General features: G+C 35.3%; 1 protein-coding gene across 9 annotated transcripts in view; it reads right to left on the minus strand.

The window, feature by feature from the left end:
• LOC126077736 (sodium channel protein type 3 subunit alpha) overlaps window positions 1–23,758 on the minus strand; it is a 123,842-nt gene that overhangs the window by 2,626 nt on the left and 97,458 nt on the right. For all 9 annotated transcript variants that reach the window (XM_049887339.1, XM_049887338.1, XM_049887337.1 and 6 more), the window contains 9 exons: window positions 14,418–14,538; window positions 13,148–13,302; window positions 12,197–12,370; window positions 8,043–8,165; window positions 5,520–5,792; window positions 4,301–4,354; window positions 3,344–3,481; window positions 2,145–2,249; window positions 79–349 (listed from right to left, as the gene is read on the minus strand). In XM_049887339.1, coding sequence (XP_049743296.1) covers window positions 79–349; window positions 2,145–2,249; window positions 3,344–3,481; window positions 4,301–4,354; window positions 5,520–5,792; window positions 8,043–8,165; window positions 12,197–12,370; window positions 13,148–13,302; window positions 14,418–14,538 — 1,414 coding nt within the window. The remainder of the gene's footprint in view (window positions 1–78; window positions 350–2,144; window positions 2,250–3,343; window positions 3,482–4,300; window positions 4,355–5,519; window positions 5,793–8,042; window positions 8,166–12,196; window positions 12,371–13,147; window positions 13,303–14,417; window positions 14,539–23,758) is intronic.

Here is a 23,758-nt window from a genome sequence, read left to right on the forward strand (position 1 = left end):
TAACTTCCAGGAGGCTGTCAGGCCTTGGGGAAGTTGTTCCCCTACGACTACACCTCTTAGTAAGTAAATCATTCTTACCTACAATGGAGAGAATCACCACCACAAAATCAAAGATGTTCCAGCCTATGGTGAAGTAGTAGTATCTGAGGGAGATGAGCTTTAGCACAAATTCTCCAGTGAACAGGATAATGAACACGAGGTTGATCCGGGACAAAACGAGGGTCATGTATTTGCTCTGGTCATCGGTTTCCACCATCATGGTGACCATGTTGAGGCAGATGAGGATCATGATGCTGATATCAAAGACTTGTCTAGTTACAAAATCAAAGACCATTCCTTGGAATTTATTCTACAAGGAGAGAGAAGCAGGAGAGAAAAGGTTAATAATATTTATATTTCATAAATAATGATCCAGTAATATTACAAAAGTCCTTCCACATCTGGCCACAAGATAAGCATCCTCCTTTCATTACCACAGACATTCATTTTAACAAAAAAGGAAAAAAAAAAAAACAACACATGATAAGAACAGAACAAATTTGATTCATTTAGGTCCTGTGGGAAGAGAAAGTTAAATAAGACAAATTGGTAGCAACTGGTTGATAATATGTATCGGCTTTGCATGACTTGGAAACCCTGTGATGTAAAGGTTGAGCATTTGGCTGCTAACCAAAAGGTCAACAGCTTGAATCCACCAGCTGCTCCTTGGAAACCTCATGGTGCAGTTCTCCTCTGTCCTATAGGGCCGCAATGAGTCAGAATCGACTTGACGGCCAAGGGGTTTTTTGGGTTTGCATGATTTTAATGACTATGTATATTTTTAAAAATGAAGATTTCCAAAGTAAGTTTATATAGACGAACTTTTAGAATGGGTGAATACCCCAATTCACCAAATATTTTAGAAATTTGGTTTATCCCTTATTTACATCTTTCCCTCCAGATATGTTGGTCCTTTTTCTATTTCATTCTACCTCTTCTAACTCTGTGTGCCTATGTCTTTGTTAATTTATGTATTTCTCTTCTCATCTCTCCTCCTTAACCTATGCTTTAGCAAAAATACATGATGTTGTTTTAAAAAATTTCTTTGTTTTATCAGCAGTGATCTTAGAACCTCATGCTTTTAATTATTCCTATGTCCATATGACTATTGAATATAGTTATTAAAGAAAGACGTTTTTAATAATTTAGTGTAAAATAAAATTTTATTGGCTTATCAAAAACCAAACTTGAACTGACCACCTTTTTTTTATTAACTATAATATTTAAGTGATCTTCAGAACCTTTCGTGTACCAGTCTCAGCCCCCGCCCGCCCACACACCGTAGCTGCAGCCATTCTTAAAAATATGGTAAAGTGAAGTCAGTCATAGGAGCTCTAAGATTTCAAATCCAGTTATGGCAATTAGAGGCTTTGTAATTTTGTGTAAGATACTCACCTTCTTTGGGCCTCAGTTTCCTTATTCCTTACCTGTCTCAGAGGATAGATGAGTAAGAGTACAGCTTAGTGAACATAATATGTCATTAACATTATTATGAAGCTCTACAGAGTATACACTCTGAATAAGTGTTTTTCTTTTATAGTGTATTTGGTGAACCAATAAACTATTTTGATAACACCCTTTTCCTTTCTAAAACATTTAGGGATATTTTTTAGTCATAAGAGTGAACAAAACAAATAGGGAGACCATGGAGATGGCATGGGGAGGTTGGAAACTTCCATCTGTTTAAAACTGAGCACCATATAACAAGATGAGAGGAACAGGAGTCAGATGTGTTGTTGGCAGCAGTAGGCTGCAGTAAAAGTGTGAAGCCTCTTTGCAAGTAGTTACTGGGAAACCAGGGTTAGAGGTTTTCAATATCAAACCATAAAAAAAATGAAAGTAGGCTTTTAATTTAAATTAATCCTCTTTTATCTGTCTCTTTTAAGCTTCAGGCACGTTTGTTTCATATTGTAGATATTTCATATTACCTCCTTTTTAAGAATTTGTTAATCCTTGTTGAGGGTAATGTTGTAAATTGTGTTACACAATATGAACTTTACAATTAGGAATCTGTATTGGTGATATCACCTAATACATTTTGATTCATAGCATTGCCCACACGGAAATATGGCTTTGGAATGTTAGAGAAGATGAGTAATTCTTACTGCTGGCCGAGGTATGGGTTTCTGAGGTTTCTTGGATCCAAGTTTCTTCATTGCATTGTAATATTTTTTCTGTTCCTCTGTCATAAAGATGTCTTGACCTCCAAAGTAAAAACATTGTATAAAACTGGTTACAATCCCAATGTGTTACAATAGTACATTTATAAAAATATTTATGAGTTTTTACCTTTTATATTTTCTCCATTTTAAATTGGTATTAATCTGCTTCATATAGATTTATTCTACTTTTCCTGTTTATGTGAAATTCCAAATACTTAACATTATGCAAGATCCATAATCAAGTCTCAATAGCACAGGATCTTAGTTTAATTTTTCTATGGCTAGAAGGAGGCTCAAGAGTCTCAAATACATTTTCATGAATCAAATAATGTTTTCTTCATTCATTTCACTGTTGACAGTTTTGTTTTTTTATTTAGCAGTTTTTGAGAAGTTCCTGTATGCTAGACCATGTGCTGGCTATCAGAATTACACAGAAGTATAAGACAAGACATAGTGTCTTGACCCTAAGTGGGTTACAAAACTAAAACCAGAGGTGGAAAGTGCATAGAGGTATGCTTAAAAAAAAAAAAAAAAAAATTGCACTGCTGAGGCAAAAGTAAATTTAGCAACTCAGAGATGGGCTTTACAGAGGAAGGCACATTGAACTAGGCCTTAAAGGACACTTAAGGGTTTACTAGGAAAAGCATTCCAGGAAGACAAAACATCACAAGGAAAGTCATAAGTTCAAGAGCATAGCTTGTTGAGGAAAGGGTTGAACATTTAATGTAACTGGACACTAGGGTGCATAACAGGTGATGATGATGGTGGTGGGTGGGTGGATGGTGACTGGGAGTATGGAAGTACATGCAGAGAGTGAGGTGTGGCAGAAGATGAAGCTGGAAAACAGAGTGAAGGTAAATCTTGAAAATTGCTGTAAGCTGAGTTATAAAGCATTGGATATTTTGAAGCAGTGGTCACATTTATGTGTCAGAAGGAATACTACAGCAGCTCTGCAGAAGACGAACCTGGAGAGAAGCCAAAGTAGTACATGGAACCCACTGTAGCTAAGTTGACCATGCAGTTAGCTGAAAAATAATGTAAAAATGATCTAAGTCTGCCCTGACTACAACTACCCAGGATATTTAGTTGCATAACAGAGAAGACCTCAGAATGGAGAAAGGTGAGAGCTGAGGAATACTTATCTTCTTTTTCTGTTGGTTGAAGTTATCGATGATGACACCAATGAATAGATTCAGAGTGAAGAATGACCCAAAGATGATAAAGATGACAAAGTATAAATACATGTACAGATTTTCTTCATATACAGGCTGCAGTTTAACCTAAATAATATTGAAAATATTAAAAAATACTTTAAAATAACAATACTTTGGGTCATATAACAATTTGGTAAGTATTGTTACTTAATGTAAGAACTACTTTTGCCTTGCCTTGGAAAATCTGCAAAAACTATTCTTTTTTCAAGCTAGCATATTCTGGTATAATGAAGGTTTACATTTTATGATCTTGAATCTGTTTTCCCCTTGTGCCTTACCAGTAACATATTCTTCAGAGTATATAACAATATATAAACAGGGCAAAACATTTTGAGCCTATTAGTCTTTTTTTTTCTTTTTATAATATTTTAAATTTGAATTTGGAAATGCTGGCTTTTGGTAACAGAACATCAACTTCTAAGAGGGAAATTCAGCATAAACAGGTATGTTCTGAGTAATTATTTCTAGTTTCAAAATCAGGTTTTCCCAAAACTTGCTTGCTTTTCTGTATCATGATATTCTTAGAAGCTACTTCACAGACTTAGGCTTGTCATACTCTCTAAGGACAGGGAGAGACAAGTTACTCCCCAACTGAGCATCTTTTTTACTCTGAAGAGTTTCATCTATGGTGCCAATGTGATGTCTTCTGATCCATGGATATCCAGCTAGATATGCTTCCATATTAAACATATGTTGTATATTAGACATACATTAACTAAAATATCATCCAAATTGAAGTGTATTGGCTGAAAAGGATAATTTCTATATGCAGTGGTAAATATCTAACTTCATCTGGTATAAAATTCTGGGTCTGTCAGTTAAATTATCGCAAATACTCACCATGGCAATTCTAGTAGCTATCAATAGTATTTGAATGATACTTACATCTCGTGAATCAACAGCTGCATACATAATATCCATCCAGCCTTTAAATGTGGCCTACAAATAACATACATTTGAATTCAGCATAAAAACCTCATACAAAAATATAGCACTTTACCAGATGAAAATCTGGTAGTGTTATTACAAATAGTTTTTTTGTACAGTATTTTGAAATTTTGTGTTTAGAGTCAAGAATTTTATTTCCTTTGTTTCTCTTAGAAGATACTCCATTCATTCTACACTAAAATTTAATACTCATTGGTAGACGAAAGGCTTGATTCCTGAAACTCCCATCTTAGTCTCAAACCTCTTTCATTCTGAAAGAAACTTTTATGATTCAAAATCTATGGTTTTGTTTAAACACAACTCAATTAGGTCAAAATTATTTAACATTACACATTTTACAATCTAGCACATAAGATATGAATTTACACACATAGTAGAGTCACACTGCTTAGACATTGGCACTATAAATTATCTGGCTAATGATTCATATATTTAATCCATGAATACAGTATTTACATTGTTATTTTAATATGTAAAATTGTTCCTTTGGCAATGATTGCTTCAGATAACTAAAAACAACAATAGTGTTGATTAAACAACAACAAAAAAAAACAATGCTGTTGAGTCGATTACAACTCATAGTGACCCTATAGGACAGGGTAGAACTGCCCTGTAGAGTTTCCAAGGAGTGTCTGGTGGATTTGAACTGCTGACCCTTTGGTTAGCAGCCATAGCACTTAACCACTACGCCACCAAGGCACAATAATATAACACAAATCAAACAAACAAGCAAAACAGGAAGCAGTAAAATCACATTCAATACATGCTAAAAGCTTAACACTGGGGAAATGCATTCTAAAATTACTATGCAAACATCTTTATAGTCAAGGCAAAGTAATATAAGCATTACCAAAAACTGGGTGGTGCAAACAGTGTGTTTGGTTGCTAAATAAAAGGTTGGAGGTTCAAGTCTACCCAGAGGCATCCCAGAAAAAAGACTGGACAATATACTTCCAAAAACTCAGCCATTGAAGACCCTTTGGAGCACAGTTCTACTCTGACACACATGAAGTCACTAGGAGTCAGAATCAACTCTATGGCAACTGTTTTTTCAATTGTTGTCAAATATTAATCATTCAAATAAAGAAGGTCTGAGAAATAATCTTGCTTGAAATATTTTGAAAAAGTTTTCAAAATGTATACAGTAGCCACTTACCACTTGAAGCAATGCAAGATAGCCGGCACCAACATTATCAAAGTTCACTTTCACATTTTTCCACCGAGCTTGCTTGCCAAGAGCCTGACAATCGCTCAAATTGTTGACCTCACTAACTTCAAACATGTCACCCGTAGTCGTGTTAACACAGTGGTAAAACTTGCCAGCAAACAGATTCACACCCATGATGCTGAAGATCAGCCAGAAGATGAGACAAACTAACAGCACGTTCATGATAGATGGGATTGCTCCAACAAGAGCATTCACAACCACCTACAAGAGGAAATGAGAATAAGGCAGTTTACAGATCATTAAGATGGAAATCATTCCTTACATTTATTAGTACTAAAATGAGTTTGAACAAAGTTAAATAAAAATCTAGGTGGAAAAGTTTCTTCTGATATTTTCTAGTACACATTTGGTAAGGGAAAACAAACAGTGACACAACTAAAGAGCTAAAGGATTTATGGAAAGCAAAATAAGCCAAAGTGTGAAAAGAGAGAAACAAAAACCTGATAGAGTAAGATGGAGTCAGAAAATGTTTGTATGCTAGGGGAAAAAAGAAAGAAAGATTCATTAAATACCAACAGAAGAAATGATCATCACTTAAGCAATATATTTTAATTTTAATGGATAATTATTTGAAAAACTCATCAACCAAATCCTTTACAAATAAAGTATCAGAAATGCCTTAAATCTGTATCCTCAGATTAAGCTAATTTTTTATGATATGAGGACTAGGATTAGGAATTTACAAGGTTCCCCCCATCCCAATTTTGGTAAATCCCAATAAAAAAACTATATTAGGAAATGAAGTTCAATTTTTCTTTGAACATGAAAGTGTTGACTATGTTCCCATTATTATTTCACTGTGTCTTAAATATTCATTTGGGATACATGTTACTTTATCAACCCCAGGCTGACCCATTACATGAAGAGGAAATTCATTCACTTTTTCTTTTATGAAGTTCAGAAGAGATTAAGATGTATTTTGAAATTGCTAGGAGGTGGAAACCATCTTTTCATATCTAATTGAATCTAATATTAGACTATTTTGTTAAGTGATTATATTAAATGAAGCTATTGTTTTAAAATACTGTGAACATTTTAGAAATTGGTACCAAGGAATTTTAAATTGACATGCCAAAACCTGAAATTCAAATTGGAAACATTTCCTATGCTACTTTAATTTTTTAAATTAAGTTGCATATATTATACTTGCTGGTTTTTTATTCCAACTTAAATTTGTATAAAATGACATCTGTTCTCATTGTTAAACAAACGCGTGATGCATTGTACCATATTTCACAGTGAGAATGTAAATTCTACCAATCAACTGAATTAAAAACACAAAATTTAGAATATTTTCATATTAGAAAAAATTTATATTTAATTTTATTCAATCTCCGTCTCCTCGCAAAAAACTATAAATATGAAACAGTGCAACTAGATAAAGGCTTAATATAAGTAATTGTAAAAGATTGGTGTGAAAAAAAACTTGAGATTGTGTAATAGCTTTCATGGGTTTTATTTTGTAACTTTGTCTAGCAAGTAGCAATGGAAATAAAATTATAATGTAAAAGGCAAAAATGTTCTTACAATGCTCCTGGAAAGTTTGGAGAGTGGTTTCATTTACTTTGGTGAATGAAATTTAAAATGAAGGCTGAAGTGTTTTTATTGCCCCAAACAAACCACCTCTCAACATAAAGGCCCTGTGGCCTAGAAGGAATTCAATATCTATGTGCATGAGCAAGCTGGATTAAATAAAGCTGGCCTCTGCGCTAAACAGTATTTTGAGGGGCTTGGCAAGTGGGTTTGAAGCTATATAAATGAGTATTTTGTTTAGACACATAAAATATACACTAAGGAAGAGCACTGAAGAGGAAAATACAAGCACTGTGGAAAAAGTGAGCCTCATTCAGAATGCTCAGTCCAAAGAGAGATAGACCTACAAAACAAATCTTAGAGTTTGCCTGAAATGCCTAGGTAATTATCTTAATCCCCTACTTTGCTTAGAATCACCCAAAATTATTAAAGGCTACAATTTAAAGCTCTTTTCTTGTACAACTATTTGTATTACTGATATTAATTCAAGAAGTAAGGCATACACACACACAAAAACCTACTTTTCATTCATTACCAATAATTTTCAAGGAATCAAAATGTCTACTGAAAGGAAGAAAAAAAAAAATCCTAGGATGAATTTCAGTAGAACAGTCATTCAAAAGCATGTAGGCAATTAAAAGACTTACTGGCAGCACATGGCTTTCAGATGCTGTGGAAACATCTTTGAACTCTGATCTGAAGACTTGGATTCTAGTCCTGGTTCTCCCAAAATAATTTTGGAGGGCCTCTTAAAATAAACCTGAGTTCCTAAGCTTAGATGATCTCAAAGATGCCCAGTCTGAAATTCTATAATTCTATGAAATAAGTATCAGAAAATTATAACACCCCTCTGCCTCCAAATCATTACCTACGTGTATTTTTTAACATGAATTACTGGAATGCTTTTATTTATCTTACCCTCATGCCTTCAAATCGGGATAAGGCTCTTAGAGGTCTTAAAGCTCGTAGTGTCCGGAGGGATTTGATGGCACCAAGCTCTGAGTAGCCAAGAGCATTGGCTACTAAGCTAACCAAAGAAACCTACGAAATAATAATAAAAAAAACAAACATTAATCATTACCACCAAGAAATAAACTGTTTACCAAAGGCATAGGATGTGGTATCTGTTCTTCAGTGCCGATCAAGTAATCTTCTGTCCCAGCAACCTTCATCTTCCATATAGAGGGATTATCTTGCCTTGCTAGCCTTGTCTCATACTATTGCTTTCCCTACCAGTGAAACCAGAGTCCCTTCTGGTTTTTTAGTAAACATTTATGAAGCCCTCCATTTAGATACATAGGGTCGCTATGAGTTGGAAACGACTCGATGGCAACGGGTTTTTGGTCCATTTAGATATTTTGCCCTATGGGGGCCCATTTCAACCTGCGTATATACCATCAATGATTCAGGATTTGGTTCACAGGCCAGCTCCTCCATGGAGCTGTGTTTAGTATCATTGACTAGAAGTAATGTTTCTTTCCAGAATTTACATAGTATCTTGGTTATGTCTACTGGAGACATTTACTTTACAGTGCCGTCAGGTTAGATTATCTTATCTACTCATCCATGTCACGTAAACTTTTTATAGGCTTGGATAAAACATTCCCCTATTAACATGAAATGAAATGCCTAATGCTGTCTGGTTGAATGTATATTAGTCAATATGTGTTGGATAAATAAGGGAAAAGTTTTACCTGGAAAAATGTTTTACCAGACCATGTTGGAGTTTCATAATAAGTAAGAGATTTTTATCTGAACTACAGAACTTATGATTTGGAATACAGTATATCTAATTCAGAGTTTTCATACTTTTTTGATATTTATACATATGCTAATATTATTTACATATATGAATGATTAAAGAAGACATGTCTTTTGGGGAGGCTTTATTTCCTTTGATTTTCTTTCAGTATAATAACACTGATTGAGCATTTACTATATGATAGGCTGTCTCCAAAGTTTTCCCTATGTATGAATTCTAAGAAGTAGGTATTATTACTGGCTCTTTTTCACTGGTGAGAAGAAAAAGCAGACAGCTAATAAGAGGTAGAGGTGAGGCTTGAACCCAAAAGATCAGACTTTGAAACCATACTTTAGCCACCATGCTATACCTGCTCTTAATCTCTATGTTATACTTATTTAATCTCCTTTAGTAGTGGTTCTTGCTGGATTGAGCATAATCCTGTAGTCTCACAGTTAGTGGTCTTGAAGTGTTAGGCATCAAAGTATGTTACTACTACTACTACTACCAGCAATAATTCTAGCTTCATTATTGAGGATGCCAATATGCCAAGAATAAATATCAAGATCCAAGGCAGGAACCACTAGGTTCTAAAAGCTGCTGGCAATTCAGAATACATCCTAGGATCAGGAAGTGTCCCTATTCTGCTTTTGTTCATCTCAACAGATCAGCGAATGGAGATCCTAAGGAGTCCCTGAGCAAGCAGGAAGAGAGATTCAGAATGGCAAAGATCAAGCTACATCTGCAGCTTGTGCTATCTGCAAAGTGGAAATCACTTGTGGGCAAAAAATATTTTACAATGGTTGAACTTTTTACTGGAGTATGTTTTGGGCACATTAGCACTTTAGGATAATTTAGAACCAAAGTTGATGTGATGATAAATGCTCAGATGAATTTTCCCAGGGTTGCCATTCATGTTAACTCCATAAAAACCAGAAGAATTCTCAAATTTTTCCAATAAGTTATGATTATGTTTTTACTTCATTTTGTGGCCAACAGCATTTATAGTGTAGTGGTTTTTATATGAAGATAGTACATTTTTGACCCTTGCATAGGAAGAAGAATCATTATACTGAATCAGAACAAGTGGTCCATCTAGCACAATATTCTGGCAGACAGAGGCATGGGTTGAATTCTCTCCCATGATTCCAACCTGAATTACCATACTTACTGTCTCTATCTCTCCATCTACCATTCTTTTCACAACCTTGCCAATCAGGATTTTAGCCCTGTCACTTCCTTGAGCCGTCTTCATCCATGAAACTAGTGACCTCCATCTTGCCAAATCCAATAGTCAGTTCTTTGTACTTATATATTACTTGACCTTGCTGCAATTTTTAACAAAGTTGACCACCAGTACGTTGGAGGGGAAGAGGGAGGAAGACGACCTTCTCTGGGCTTTGTTACTAAGTAGTTGTGCTATCTTAGGAAAATTATTTAAACTGAGGCTTCAGTTTCCTAGAATTAAGGCTAGATATTCTTTAAGGTACATTTCAGCTGTAGAATGTAAGAATATTCTTAACTTCCCTGTAGGGATAATTTTCAGAACAGTATTGAGATTTACCTGTATTATTCATGAAAGACCAGCCATGGATACTGAAGTCATTTCTGTTTTATTGAAAGCAATTTTGCAAACTTCTCATCATTTTAAAGGGTTAAACACATTTTGGTTTTAGATTTATGAGTATGTGTGTGTGGGAGGAGGAGGAGTGGAATTTAGATTGTCCCAGACTTGTCAAAAATGATAAAAAGAATGAATGCACACATACGGCAATCATTGATTCATATTGGCAAGTGTTAGAGCTAAAAATAAAGTACTTTATGATTGCTAGGAAACAGCTAGAGATAGCGCTTATAGCACCTTATTTTGTTAGGAGGCTGTGAAGCCTGTGCAGTGGAATATCACAGACTACAAAGAACCAGATGACTGTCACTTTATCCCAGAGTCTCTCCATCACTTTGAATTTAAAAAAAAAAAAAAAAAAAAAGGTTGCAAGTTTGACAGATCCCATGATTGGCAATGTTCCAGTGACTGCTCACCCCAGGATAACAGGATTCAGAATAGGGCTGCTATACCTGACTCTTTGCATGGTAAATATCTGATTTGACTTATCTAACTACTGATGTAAGTACGGAAATCTACTTTATTGGCTCTGTGGGTATATGGCTGAATGAATGCAATAAATGTGTTAATTTAACATTAGTTCATCACATCTGCTCTTGTAAGGGACTAAAGTACAATTATCATAATTCCTGACCCCAAATCTGTCTTGATTTTGCCTCCTGGAGATTTTTTAAAAATTGAACTGTTAGTAAGCTAAGTGCTTACATCTGTTAATTAACAGATTGTTTAACTATTCCTTACCTTGTGATTCTTAACTTTCAGAAAAAGAAGAGCTCTCTGCTTGTGGTATAGAGAAACTCTATTTTTCTTTGTCTCTACATTCTTAGGACTACCTTTACCCTCTTTCATGAAACTTTCCTCACTGTTGCATTTGTAGTAGTTTTTTTTAAAAAATAATGGCATAATTGTGTCAGCATTATTGAATCTAAAAAACTCGTTGCCATTGTGTTGATTCTGACTCATAGCAATCCTATAGAACAGAGAAGAACTGCCCCATAGGATTTTCAGGGAGCGGCTAGTGGATTCAAACTGCCGACCTTCTGGTTAGCAGTGGAGTTCTTAACTCTTATGCCACCTGGGCTCCAGAAACTGGCAAAGGGGGCTCAAATGCAAGTAGCCTAACTCCGCATCTTGGCTCCTAACTACTCTACTTTGGTCATTGGAGTATTTATTTAAATACTTCAATCTGACACATTTAATGAACATTTAAATGTTCAGGTATTAATAAAATCATAGAGAATCAGTAGTTTTTATTTTTTTTTCCATAAATGCCTTGGTACCTGCTCTGAGAAGATAACATGTCTACATTCATATGTGAAATGGAAAACGGTTAAATTATTAGATAATTCATATATATATATATATTTTTAGAATAAAAGCCCCTTTTGCTATACACTCTTATTTATTTCTGGAGGACTGCTAGGGATGGAGGATGGAATGGTCAGGAAACTCCAGAAAATCATCTCCACCCTTATCTCTACCTGGAAGGAGAGACTTCATAACCGTGGATACACAGCATCAGGCATCACAGTGAAAAGTAAAAATCAACTGTTGAATAATTCCTTTAAAAAATTTTTTTATCACATATAGATATAGCACCTATTGAATCTAGGTTCTCAAAAATCAAGGTTTTAATCATAAAATATGTGAAATGTCAAGCTTGCCTCTTTTAAGAATAATTTCATAGAAGTTGCTCAGAATACTTACATCGACGATCAAGAAATCCAACCAGCACCAGGCATTTGTGAAATATGTTTGAAATCCATAAGCTACCCATTTGAGAAGCATTTCCAGAATGAATATGTAAGTGAAGACCTTGTCAGCATATTCTAGCATGGTTTTGATAGTCTTTCGCTGTTCAATGTATATATCTTCAAAAGCCTGTAACCAAGAATACATTTTGTTTTACTTAAATGCTTGCCTTCCCCAAACACTTGATAAAATTACTTACTATAATACAGAGAACAAAAGAGTAATTTAATAAATAATAGCTAATAGCAAACAAACTGAAAAACACCAGAAAAAAGATGAAAACTCAGTGGTAAAATGTTGGCAAGAAAATTCCATTGTTTTATTGCCTTTACAAATTACAATGTCTTTACAATTTAATATTTAATATGTACCTTCTTCTTTGCCTCTCACTACAAAGTCTCTATCACAATTACTGCTATAAAGACAAGCTATTAGTGACATACTGTGAACTCAAAAAATGATCAGAAATTCTGTTAATGAGGGATAGAGTTGGCCTATTCCAACATTAATTTCTGTGATTCTCTGAATGATCAGTCTTTTTTGAAAGGATAAGTTGATTAAATATGAAGAAAACAAAATACACTTATTTCATAAATTTTGTTAATATGATTATTGAGGGAAACTGGATGGTATTTGACATGGAAGGTAACATCGTTACAGAATGTCTACGCAAATGGTTGTCTCAGGGAAACATCTGTTAGATAAACATCAGATGAGAAATTCCATCTGGCCTAGTTCATTGGTCTGATTTGTTCTCTTCTGAATTTTGCATAGTTAAACCCTTGGGTGCCAAGCTTTGCAACGCATGGATATACTTTCTCTTTCAGTTCTTAAATGCTTCTGGCATTTTTGGAGGATAATCTGTTTCCCTAGAATTTGATTGTCTCCAACATGCATTTCACTTACCAAAGCACCACTGCTAAGGAGGATCATGAAGACAATGAAAGTTTCAAACCAGTTGTGCTCAACAATACTGTAGCAGGTTTTTCGAAGATTCCACCAGACTTTTCCTTTGCCTTCTTCTGTACTTACTTGACAAAATGGAAACTTTTTAATACATCCTAAAAATAACATTAAATATAATAAATTAAAAAAGTGTATTTTAATCTTAAATAGAAAAAAAAATCTTTCTTGCCTTCTGCCTCGATTGTTCATTTTATAGGACAACTTGCTACCTCATTGCCTCGTTACCTTCAGCATCTCACCTGTACAGTGAATTATTCCCAGACTTGTATATTCAGCCGGCCACCTAGAATTTAAGGAATTAGTTTACCGAGCACAGTTTGGGTTTAAATGACTTTATTCTTTAAGACAGTCAAGATCTCTCTTTGCTTTAAGGCCATTGATGAAAATGGATCCAGGTATACCTCTCAGGTTTGGGACAAAACTACATGTTCTTCGTATTTTGATGAGAGTCTAGATTTTTCACTTCCTTTCTCTCATGCACAGAAAATCTCCCTCTCCCCCCAGATATCAGCCACTGTCAATTTTCCCTAGCTAATTTATTTTCAGCCTCACTGCTTTCCTTAGTCACACCTATGACTCATCTTGTCAGTCAGCATATTATTCCTTTGTACTCCCCCTCTTAGCTTTCATATTATTTCTAACTTCCAACCACTCTTCTGCTTTAACTCTCTGAGCTACTACTCATCAAATTAAATCCACTCGTATCAAATCAACAAATCTTTATTGATCTGTGAGCAAGACACTGTATTGGTCACTGTGAGAACAATTCTGCCTGACAAGCTGTATAACACATCTACATCCAAAAACAGCTCTAGCCACAGCACAAATTAACCACATTTGAAACTGTAAGGGATGGGGTCTATTTACTGTAGCATCTATAAATTAAACCACTCCATTGTCAAAGAGGTCTGAAGGGAGTAGAGTATAAAGGAGATTACATTGCAGAATGCCATTTATCTCATAGTGTTCGGTTCCCCACATTGTGGGGGATGGAAAGAAAAGACTTCACATCAGCTAAATTGTCCAGGCACAGCCACTACTATAGTATCATATGGAAATACAGATAGATTGACTTTTGGGGGAGTGAAGAGGAAAACAAAGATAAGCATGCCTTCACCATTTATTTTAAATATTTCATTTAAATAAGGTACATTCAGTTTGTTTAAGGAATGAGGGGAGATTGCATGTAATCATACTAGAGTTTGTTTACCTTCAGTAAAACAAGCTTCTGGTTTAAGATCTTCCTCAGGTTCAATTTCTGCTTGTTCACCTTCTCGGGGTGGAGCAACATCCACTGTGCTTCCTTCAGATGAGCTGGTTGCATTTAGTTTCTGGAAACAAAACCCCATTGCAAAGATGTGACTTTTCTCTTTTATTAAGCTAATTTGGAAAAGCTTTGTCATAGTGTGGAAAAATGGCACTGGTAGACACTGTTAATATCACTGACAATTATGTGCTCATAACATAAAGACCTACTATTTAAAACAATGTAACTACTGACCTGATTTATCCATACAATTTCAGCTATTACGGTTAGACAGCATACGGTGTGGGTGATTTGGAAAGGATAGATTATACTGATTAACTCATTTTATGGTCTCTATTTGAATGCCTTACTAAAATATTATAATAAGTTAGTACTCAGGCCAAAGATAGTTTGATAAAAATTTGATATGCTGACATCTACTACTGATTATAGTAATTAAAAGGTATCAAATCGAATTGTAATTTCCACCTCTTCAGATGGAAATTTTTAGAGGGCCAAGAACATTACCAGTTGTTTCTAAGTACTGTCCATGTTTCTGTAATTTTAGAAGGGAAGAACAGCACATTAACATTAGTCACAGTCATTATATTTCAACTTTGAGCTATATTTTTCTCTGGCTTACATAATTTTCATCTTTACTAGCAGAAAATTGATGGATCTCCTCTTTTTTTTTTTTTTTTAACTGCTGAAATGAATTTGATACTTCCCAAAGAATTCTAGATGAAATGGAAATTTCTTCATAAATGGCATTGTCCAGAATCTGTATTGATGTTCATTAGGAGCACATTTTGAATTCAACATGTGATCAGGCTGTGAATTTTTCCTTTAAATAAATCATTGTGACATGCCACATGGCTAGAAAGAGCCACTTTAATGTTACAAGAATAAGTATCTAATAACTCTGAGACCACTTGGGAAGACATTATGAATGTGCAATGTTTTATGAAAACTGATGCAAAGACATGACACACAGCACAACCTAGACAATGTAAAGCTTTTAGAGTGAAAGGATAGTGCAGGGACATTTTAGTGGTTTCAAAAACCCCTGTTAATTTCAATAACTAAGTAGCAGGGTGACTCTGCCCTAATCTTCCGAGTTAATGTATCATTCAGAAATGTCTAAACAACTCCCAAAACACAAGTATATTTGGGGGAAATCTGCCTTGGAATTCCTAATGTATTGAAATAATAATGCAAATATAATTTAATATTTTAGAATGTAAATAGAAAAGTCATATTCAGATGACCCTTTTTGTGGTGTTTCTTTGAGGGTAACATTAGCCATGTCCAACTAAATATATTATCAAAATTACTTTAAGTCAAAATACAATTCTATAGTGTAGTACACATCTTAGTCTTGAGTATGCTAAACAGAGAATTTAGGCCATCATTTTTGGCTGATGGTTCTCAGGATCATTATAGTACAAGAATTCCTACCATTCTTAATATGTTAGAGATGTGGGAAAGCCACACATATTTTCTTCTCCCAAGATTTTTCTGCTTATTACAGTTAGGATATCTTTATTTTTTTAAGAAAGGCCTCGGAAAGCAACTGCTTGATAGAATTGCAACCAACTCTCCTCTTCCAAGTTCACTGGTGCTTTCTGTATTAGACGCTGGCTTTTGATGAGTGGCAGCAATAATATCCACTGTGCAAATTGGTGGTGAAGCGGTTGAGACTTTGGCTGCTAAAAAACGGCTGGCAGTTCCAATCATCCAGGCTCTTTGGAAACCCTGTGGGGCAGTTCTACTCTGTCCTATTGGAAACCCTGTGGGGCAGTTCTACTCTGTCCTATAGGGTCACTATAAGTCATAATCAATTTGACGGCAATGTGTTTTGGTGGCACAAATTAACAGCAGTAAAAAACATTATTTTGAGGTTCGTTATAAAAAATTCCATTTTTCTTCTTCCTCTTGCCTAATCCAAGCTCAAAAATTTATTCTTAGCCTGGGTCACGGTCCACCTTTTCCATGAAACCTTTCTTTCTTGCACAATTTCTAAACCATTTTTCCAGGATGTTTTATAGAACGTTTAGTCCATTCTACTTGTTTCCTTTAACAAAATAGTCGTGTGTGTGTGTGTGTGTGTGTGAGTGTGTATGTATGTGTATATATATATGTATGCATGCATCTACATATTAAACGAGCCCTGGTGGCACAGAGGTTAAGTGATTGGCTGCTAACCAAAATGTGAGTGGTTCAAACCAACCAGCCAGTCTGCAGGAGAAAGATGTGGCAGTTCACTTCATAAAGATTACAGACTTGGAAACCCTATGGGCAGTTTGACTCTGTCTTATCAGTCACTGTGAGTCGTAATTGACTCACTGGCAATGGATTATCTATATATTTTCATTTGTATACCAAGTATATTAAACCAAAAAAAAATCAAACCCGTTGCTGACGAGTCGATTCCGACTCATAGCCTCCCTATCGGACAGAGTAGAACTGCCCCATAGGTTTTCCAAGGAGCTGGTAGATGCAAACTGCTGACCTTTTGGTTAGCAGCTGAACTCTTAAGCACTGTGCCACCAGGGCTCCTAGTATATAAATATACACATATGTGTGTGCGTATAAACATAACACCTACTCCTCAGTTATCGACTATCTTATTATCCGACATTTCGCATTTATGACAACTCAGAAAAAATTCTTAGGCGGCACCTCTGATGGTCTGGACTGGGTGCCCTCCGTAGGTCACCTCAACTGATATACTGGAGGCTCTGGTGATGACTGGGCCACATGAGGGATGGTGGCTGACCTGGCCTCAGGATGCCTTCTCCCATTCGTGACATCTCGGTCTGACCACAAAGGGCATAGGATGACAGCGGGTTGACACAAGGTTGCGAGTGGGCAGGGAGAGGCCAGGCAAGGGCCCCGAGGTGCTGGAGAGGTCAGTGACGGGTAGACAGGAAAGGGAGAGAGGGAAGGGGCAGGGCTGCAGGGCTGGGGCACACGGAGGGCGAGCGGAGTCCCCACCCAGGGCAGGTGGCAGGAGACGGCAAGAAGCAGGCAACGCCTGAGCACCATCATGACCACCCTCAACCCCCACAGGCTCCAAGGTGGTGGGGAAGGAGGGCCCACCGGTGCCGCGCACATCCCAAGACATACCAGGGGCACTGAACAGGCAGTGAGTGACCAGGCACTGGCGCTAAAGATAGGCACAGCCCCTGACTCTTGAATGATGCCAATTTCACATAAAGACTTTGTCTTTGGAAACTATGTCAATAAATGAGTAGTGGGTGTGTATATGTATATATTTATATACGTGTGTATGTGTGTGTATATTTAATATACACCAAATGATCCAGTACATCAGCATCAAATAGACAGTAAATAGTTATGTTGAGTTCATGAAGAGTGAATGAATGATTGAATACATTTTTTATATTATTCCTAAAGAGAGAGTTATAGCATTTAGATAATCTCATCTCTCCATTTGATATGTAATTCAATCATGGCCTTAACAAAAAATTAACAGTATTACAAAATGCATTTTTCATTAAATAGCAATTATTATTTCAGTGGCTAAATACACATGATTTTCCCCAAATGTTTCTCTAGAATTTAACAAATACATATAAAAGAATAAAGTAATAAAGACAGCTGTATCTACATATATGCTTTTCCATTTGAAAAACATATACTTCTCCATTTGGAAAATATACTCACCCTTGCCATTTTAGCACTGTTAATACAATTGTGAGATGTTCAAATTCTCACATTATGATTGCCTGCCATATGTTATACAGGTGTCTTTTATTTAAATATAAATATTTATTTAAAGCAAACCCTTCACAGCACAAGCAGTAGTAGCCACTAACCTGAATGATAATTGAATAGATTGTTTGCCATGTATGGATTTCTGGATGTATTTTTGTTATTGGTACTGACTTTAGATTGTAAATGTTTATGAATGTAACTGACTTGTTTGGATATAAATATGCTCAATTTCCTCAATGGCTATAAAGGTTATGTATTCATGTATCAGTGAAGCATGGGACAGCAATCAGTTCACTGCTGTCTGCCTGGTCTTATGATGCACAACGTATCATTTGAAAACACAGACAAGGAAAAAATCTTGCTGGTATTCTCCTCTTCTTAAATGAGGAGAACTCAATTTACGTAGAGAATTTCTTCACTATTATCTAGGAATTTTTTCTGATTATAAGGATAAACTTTTTAAACTTACACTCTTGAAATCTCCTCAATGAATGTTTGGAGGCAGACTTGAAGGCAGTGTTTGCACAAGGATTAGAAGATAATCGGTAAGCTAGTGCTCATTTTACTAAAAAGTATTTTGAAGTAGGCTCCCTTCCTGGTGAAGGCTTACAGGAATCCAACTTTCTGTAAGTTAGAGAATCAGTCTGATTCATGTTTTAATCTTATTATTCAGAAATGTCACTACACTATTTTCAATCCCATTGCCATACTTTATCACACGAAAATACATATGATTTATTCTGCGATGTTATGAAAATATTGTATCGACTATATAAAATTTCAAAAGTTGTAGAATGACCTACATTTATAAATTAAAACTTGAAATATATTCTTCTTAAATTATACCCACTTACCAATTACAATATTCTGCCTGACCTACTTTAGTCATTGGATACATGAAGAGTTTTACTGCTGTAATTTTAAATCACAAATTTACACTCTAGAAAACTATTCAAACATTTTAAATTCTATACACTGATATACTACTATCTAAGTAAACATTTTCTAATTAAATTCAGCACTTTGGCATTCATACTCTAGTAGAGGGTAGTTTGTGGTGCATTTTATCATAGTCATACCGAATGGTTTCCAAGCTTATTTAAAAGGATGTAACTGATTTAAAAGCAAGTGACTGATGATAAATACAAAGAATGACTTACTTTTATATTGTCATAGCTGTGATACTACAATGATATTAAAAAAAAAAACAAAAACAAAGAAACTCAAAAAATTTACTATATTAAGGAACTCAATGACCATACTAAATAACTGAAGTTAATATTTGTTCTGAAGTAGTTAGAAAAAATAACTGGGTGTACAGGCATAACAATAATAAATTTCCACATAAAAGCACATAGTACAAGTTCAAAGTTGTTTTCTTGTACTATATTCTCCCTACCCTTACAATATTTTATGGCACTCAAAAGTTAGATTCTTCCATCCCTTGTAGAAATTACTGAGTCTACAGAGGGATGATAGCTTATGCTCTACAGATGCACGCTGGGAAGCAGTTTTTAAGATGCAACATTCTCTCGGCCTAATTCAGCCTCAGAAAACATGCCTGGCTGTAGCAGAAGCCTGGCGCAATGCTGTGGAAGCTGTACACTGATCCAGGACCATGTTCTCAAAGACATGGCACCTGAATATGAAGTTCTCAAGAAGGTTAGCCACAAATACCACTCAGAGGAATGGGTTATCTCAACATAAAAAAATGACAGAATCAGCACCCAACACAGCCGTGAGTGCATCAACCTTTTTTCCCCTAATAACATGAACATATAGAAATTCCCCCTTATGACTACTGTTACTCTTGATTTTTATCCAATTAAATAATCAAGTTTAACTTTCTGAGATAGAATGTTAATAACTGGTCTACTTCCACTGAAATGCGCTCAAATTCCTTTATTTTCAATCACCTATTAAATGTTTGACTTTCACAAACTGCTGTATGATTCTAGAGGCAAAATAAAAGATTCAGCCATTACAGATTGCCTTTAAAATCTAGCCATTTCTCTTAAATCATATGGATTTTGTCTTGCAAGTAGAAAAGGAAAATCTTTGGTCAAACATTACTATCAGGGCCTTAGTCTGATCTTTTGGATTTGCATAGCCATATCTTGACTTACGATATTTCATTTGAAGAACAGACAGACACACAGTGAGGCCATTTTGCTGCTGGTCCAACGCAGAGACAAGGATAACCAAGTAGCTCTCTTGTTTCTGGACCACTTATCAAAAGGTAAATATATAAACCAACTCCATTTAGTTAGGTTTTCACATATTTTAAATGTATAATGCTCCTGGTGCTCCTTTTCTCTTAAGATAGCCTTATTAATATCATGATTTATGAAACTGAAAACAATTATGTGGTAGTTGAAGAGCAGAGTAGAAAGGCATCAACGAGGCAAAAGAAGATGGCTTATCTTGGGACCCGGTTGGGAAGAGAGAAAAATTTCCATCTAAACCAGCCTTAATTGGATTTTATTTCAGCACAACTACACTAAAGTACCAAGACAGTTCTCTAAAGGTCAAGCAAGGTCTAAAATGGCTATCCACATACTTATCTGTTCCTCTCCAAGAGTTGCCTTGCCTTCAGTTTCACAAAGAGTATCTGGAAGACACTAATTGCATAATAGAGAAATTGAAACCTAGAGTCATTCTCGCATTGCTCTCCAAATTCTGAAAATGAGACACAGCACATTTTCTGGAGGGCGTATGCTGAGGACCTTAGTCAAGGATCTATTTTCAGGGTTTCCATAAAGGCTTTCAAAAGAAGGGAATCCTCCTATAATGGTGTAAATGTTAATTTGTCAGTACTATTTAATTCTGTTCTGCTTGTGAAGAAGAAAATAACTCAGATTTTACACAGTGGCTATAAACTCAGTGCTAAGCAAAAGCTGCTTAAATCACCAGGGACTGTTTTTTTTTCCCCCTTGTATTTCTCATTAATAATTCTATTCCTGGAGTTGTTGCATTCTACAACTAATGCTCAAATTTTCCCTCAGAAGGAAGAAAGTATGTATAAATCAAACCTACAGACAACCCCAAACTCTAGTTATTCTTTATCACCCAAAGTCTTGAAAACTGCCAATATTTATGAAGTTTTTCAATTTTTCTTCATAAATTCCTTCCCAGAGCATGCATTCTGGTGGAGGCTCCAGTCAGAAATGAAATCAACAGGAAAAAGTTGAGTCAAGAGAATAAGCTAATCGTTTAGTTGATCCACAAATCACCGGTAATCTTTAAGAGATGCCCTTTACCCCTCATAAAACTATAGTTAATACTTAATAATTAAAAGTAGTGTATGTTCGAAGTTTGTTTTTTACCTGCTCAGTTGTGAGGTGGAATACATAGGGAGAAGCTGAGGTAGATCAGGGAGATTTAAATAAAAAATGGGTACACTCGACCAATTACCTAATGATCAGAGGCAATGAACTTTTCCCACCCTATATAATGATACTTCCCTTATTTCTATTTCCTTTACAATGGCCACTTACGGTTTTGCAGACACATGACACTTTACAGTGTTCCCAAACTACATGAAAATCCAAGATATGTAGTGCCCAAATACATACAGACTATGGCCCTTCATATCTCAAAAACTCACGATCACCCTACTTCTTTTTATAGAGCCTCTCCCAAAAAACACCAAAGCAAACACTTCCATCTGGAGCACATGATTTGGATGGGTAGAAAAATGATATTCATGGATCTGAACATAATGATCTCAAATGGCAGCACTATAAGGAAAAAAACCTGTGAGGCTCATTTTGGTAATACAATTCACTTATAAGGGCTGAATCAACACAAAAGTTGTGGTGTTATTTCGCTGAAAAAAAAAGCAAAGAAATTAAAAAATGCATGCTCTCTAAAGTCCCTGACTACATTGAACTTTCAGCATTCCTATAGTGTTTAAAATTAGATATTGTAAATATTATAAATCTTATAGACCATGCAATTATTGTTTTTAAAAGATTAAACTGGAAAACTCATTAGCAGAATCACATATGATATTGGGGCTGCCCGTCTCGCCTGACCATGCTGTGATGTGTCACACGATTCAGCAGAGAGCAGCGGGGCACGTCTAGCACTTCCTTGCCATGTCAGGGGAAGGAACATAGCTGAGTAGCATGCAGGCCAGTCAATATTCATTTAGAAAGTGATTGTACATGTACAACTTGCTTGGGTAACCTGGGTAAAAGAGGTGGCACGAGACTCTGGCTGGTTAAAAACCACCAGAGCTGCATTCTCGATGGCTCCAGCTTGATTTTACCCCTGTGAGAAGTAAGAATGGTAAGCAGTGAAGGTCATAGTATGATACTGCTAGATTTTGCTTTGGAATTCAACTTCAAATATGATTCTTAAAAGCATTTATTCTATATCCTTCACTTACAAACAAAGATGTTAATTGAACCAATAATCTTTAAAGAACTAAATTATAAAAATCCATAGTTATATAAAAAAATGAAGAAATCATAATTATGTGAACTTTAAGAACAGGAAAACAAACAGAATTCTACCTTATATCTTATCATAAAAAAAAATAAGATTTGTTTAATTCCAAGACTTTTACTAAGATTAAAAAAAAATGATACTTTGAAATCCATGCTTCCAATTCTCCTACACTTTTCTCATGCAAAGCATTATATTTGTTTCCATACCAGCCTGTTATGTTAGAGGTCCAGAATATAATAACAGCAACTCATGTTTTTATCTCTAAAAAATTCTAAGGATCATTTTTCCCATCCTGAACTACTAGTCAGCTAAGCTTTATTATGAAGCTTAACAGAAGGATTAGGGTAGCCAGAGTTTTCAAATACCATTTAGATCAGTGATTAGTTTACTGCCTCATCTTAAAGCAGAAACTTGTAATTGTAAAACATATTTATGAGATGTATCAGTCTGATGGGTTTAATCTGTATAAATGCTCACTTTCTCAGCACAGAGAAAAAGAGTAGCCTGCACTCCAAATCAGAGCTCAGTGTTCTTTTGCTATTTGTCAAAAAACTAAAGCATGAACCATGTCGCCTGGTGAATATGTTGTTTTTAATCTCTGTCTGTCTCTGTGATAGCTATTAAAAAAGACATAACCTGGCCAACATAAGTGTGCACCTAAAATGTGACCAGTGTTCAATGCCAGCAGTTTTCAGAAATTTAAATTTCAAATAACTGCATTTAAGCTGAAATTTATCTAAATCTGTAATGTTAGAACATGTTGATTTTTAATTTTATTTTTAAAAACAGTGTCTTTTTTTCTTGTGTGTGAGCATACATGAAGATGGCCCTATTCCTTTTTCTGAGCTTTTTGGTATTAATTTTATCAAATCATTTACATAAAATTTATTGTTGAATTTAATATTTCTGTGTAAGATAATTTGAAATTTTATCCAAGATTTATATAAAAACATAATATTTATATTTGCTTTATTTCCCTACCAACATGTCCATACCTTTAAAGCAATCTCATTACATTCTGTAACTGGATTCCATGTATTCAAAATTAGCTTGAAAGAGGATAGAATGGTTATAATAATATCATCTAATAAGAATTTTTTGTTCATGTA

The sequence above is a fragment of the Elephas maximus genome, chromosome 6 (genome assembly GCF_024166365.1).
Source record: "Elephas maximus indicus isolate mEleMax1 chromosome 6, mEleMax1 primary haplotype, whole genome shotgun sequence".
NCBI classification, from domain to species: Eukaryota; Metazoa; Chordata; class Mammalia; order Proboscidea; family Elephantidae; genus Elephas; species Elephas maximus.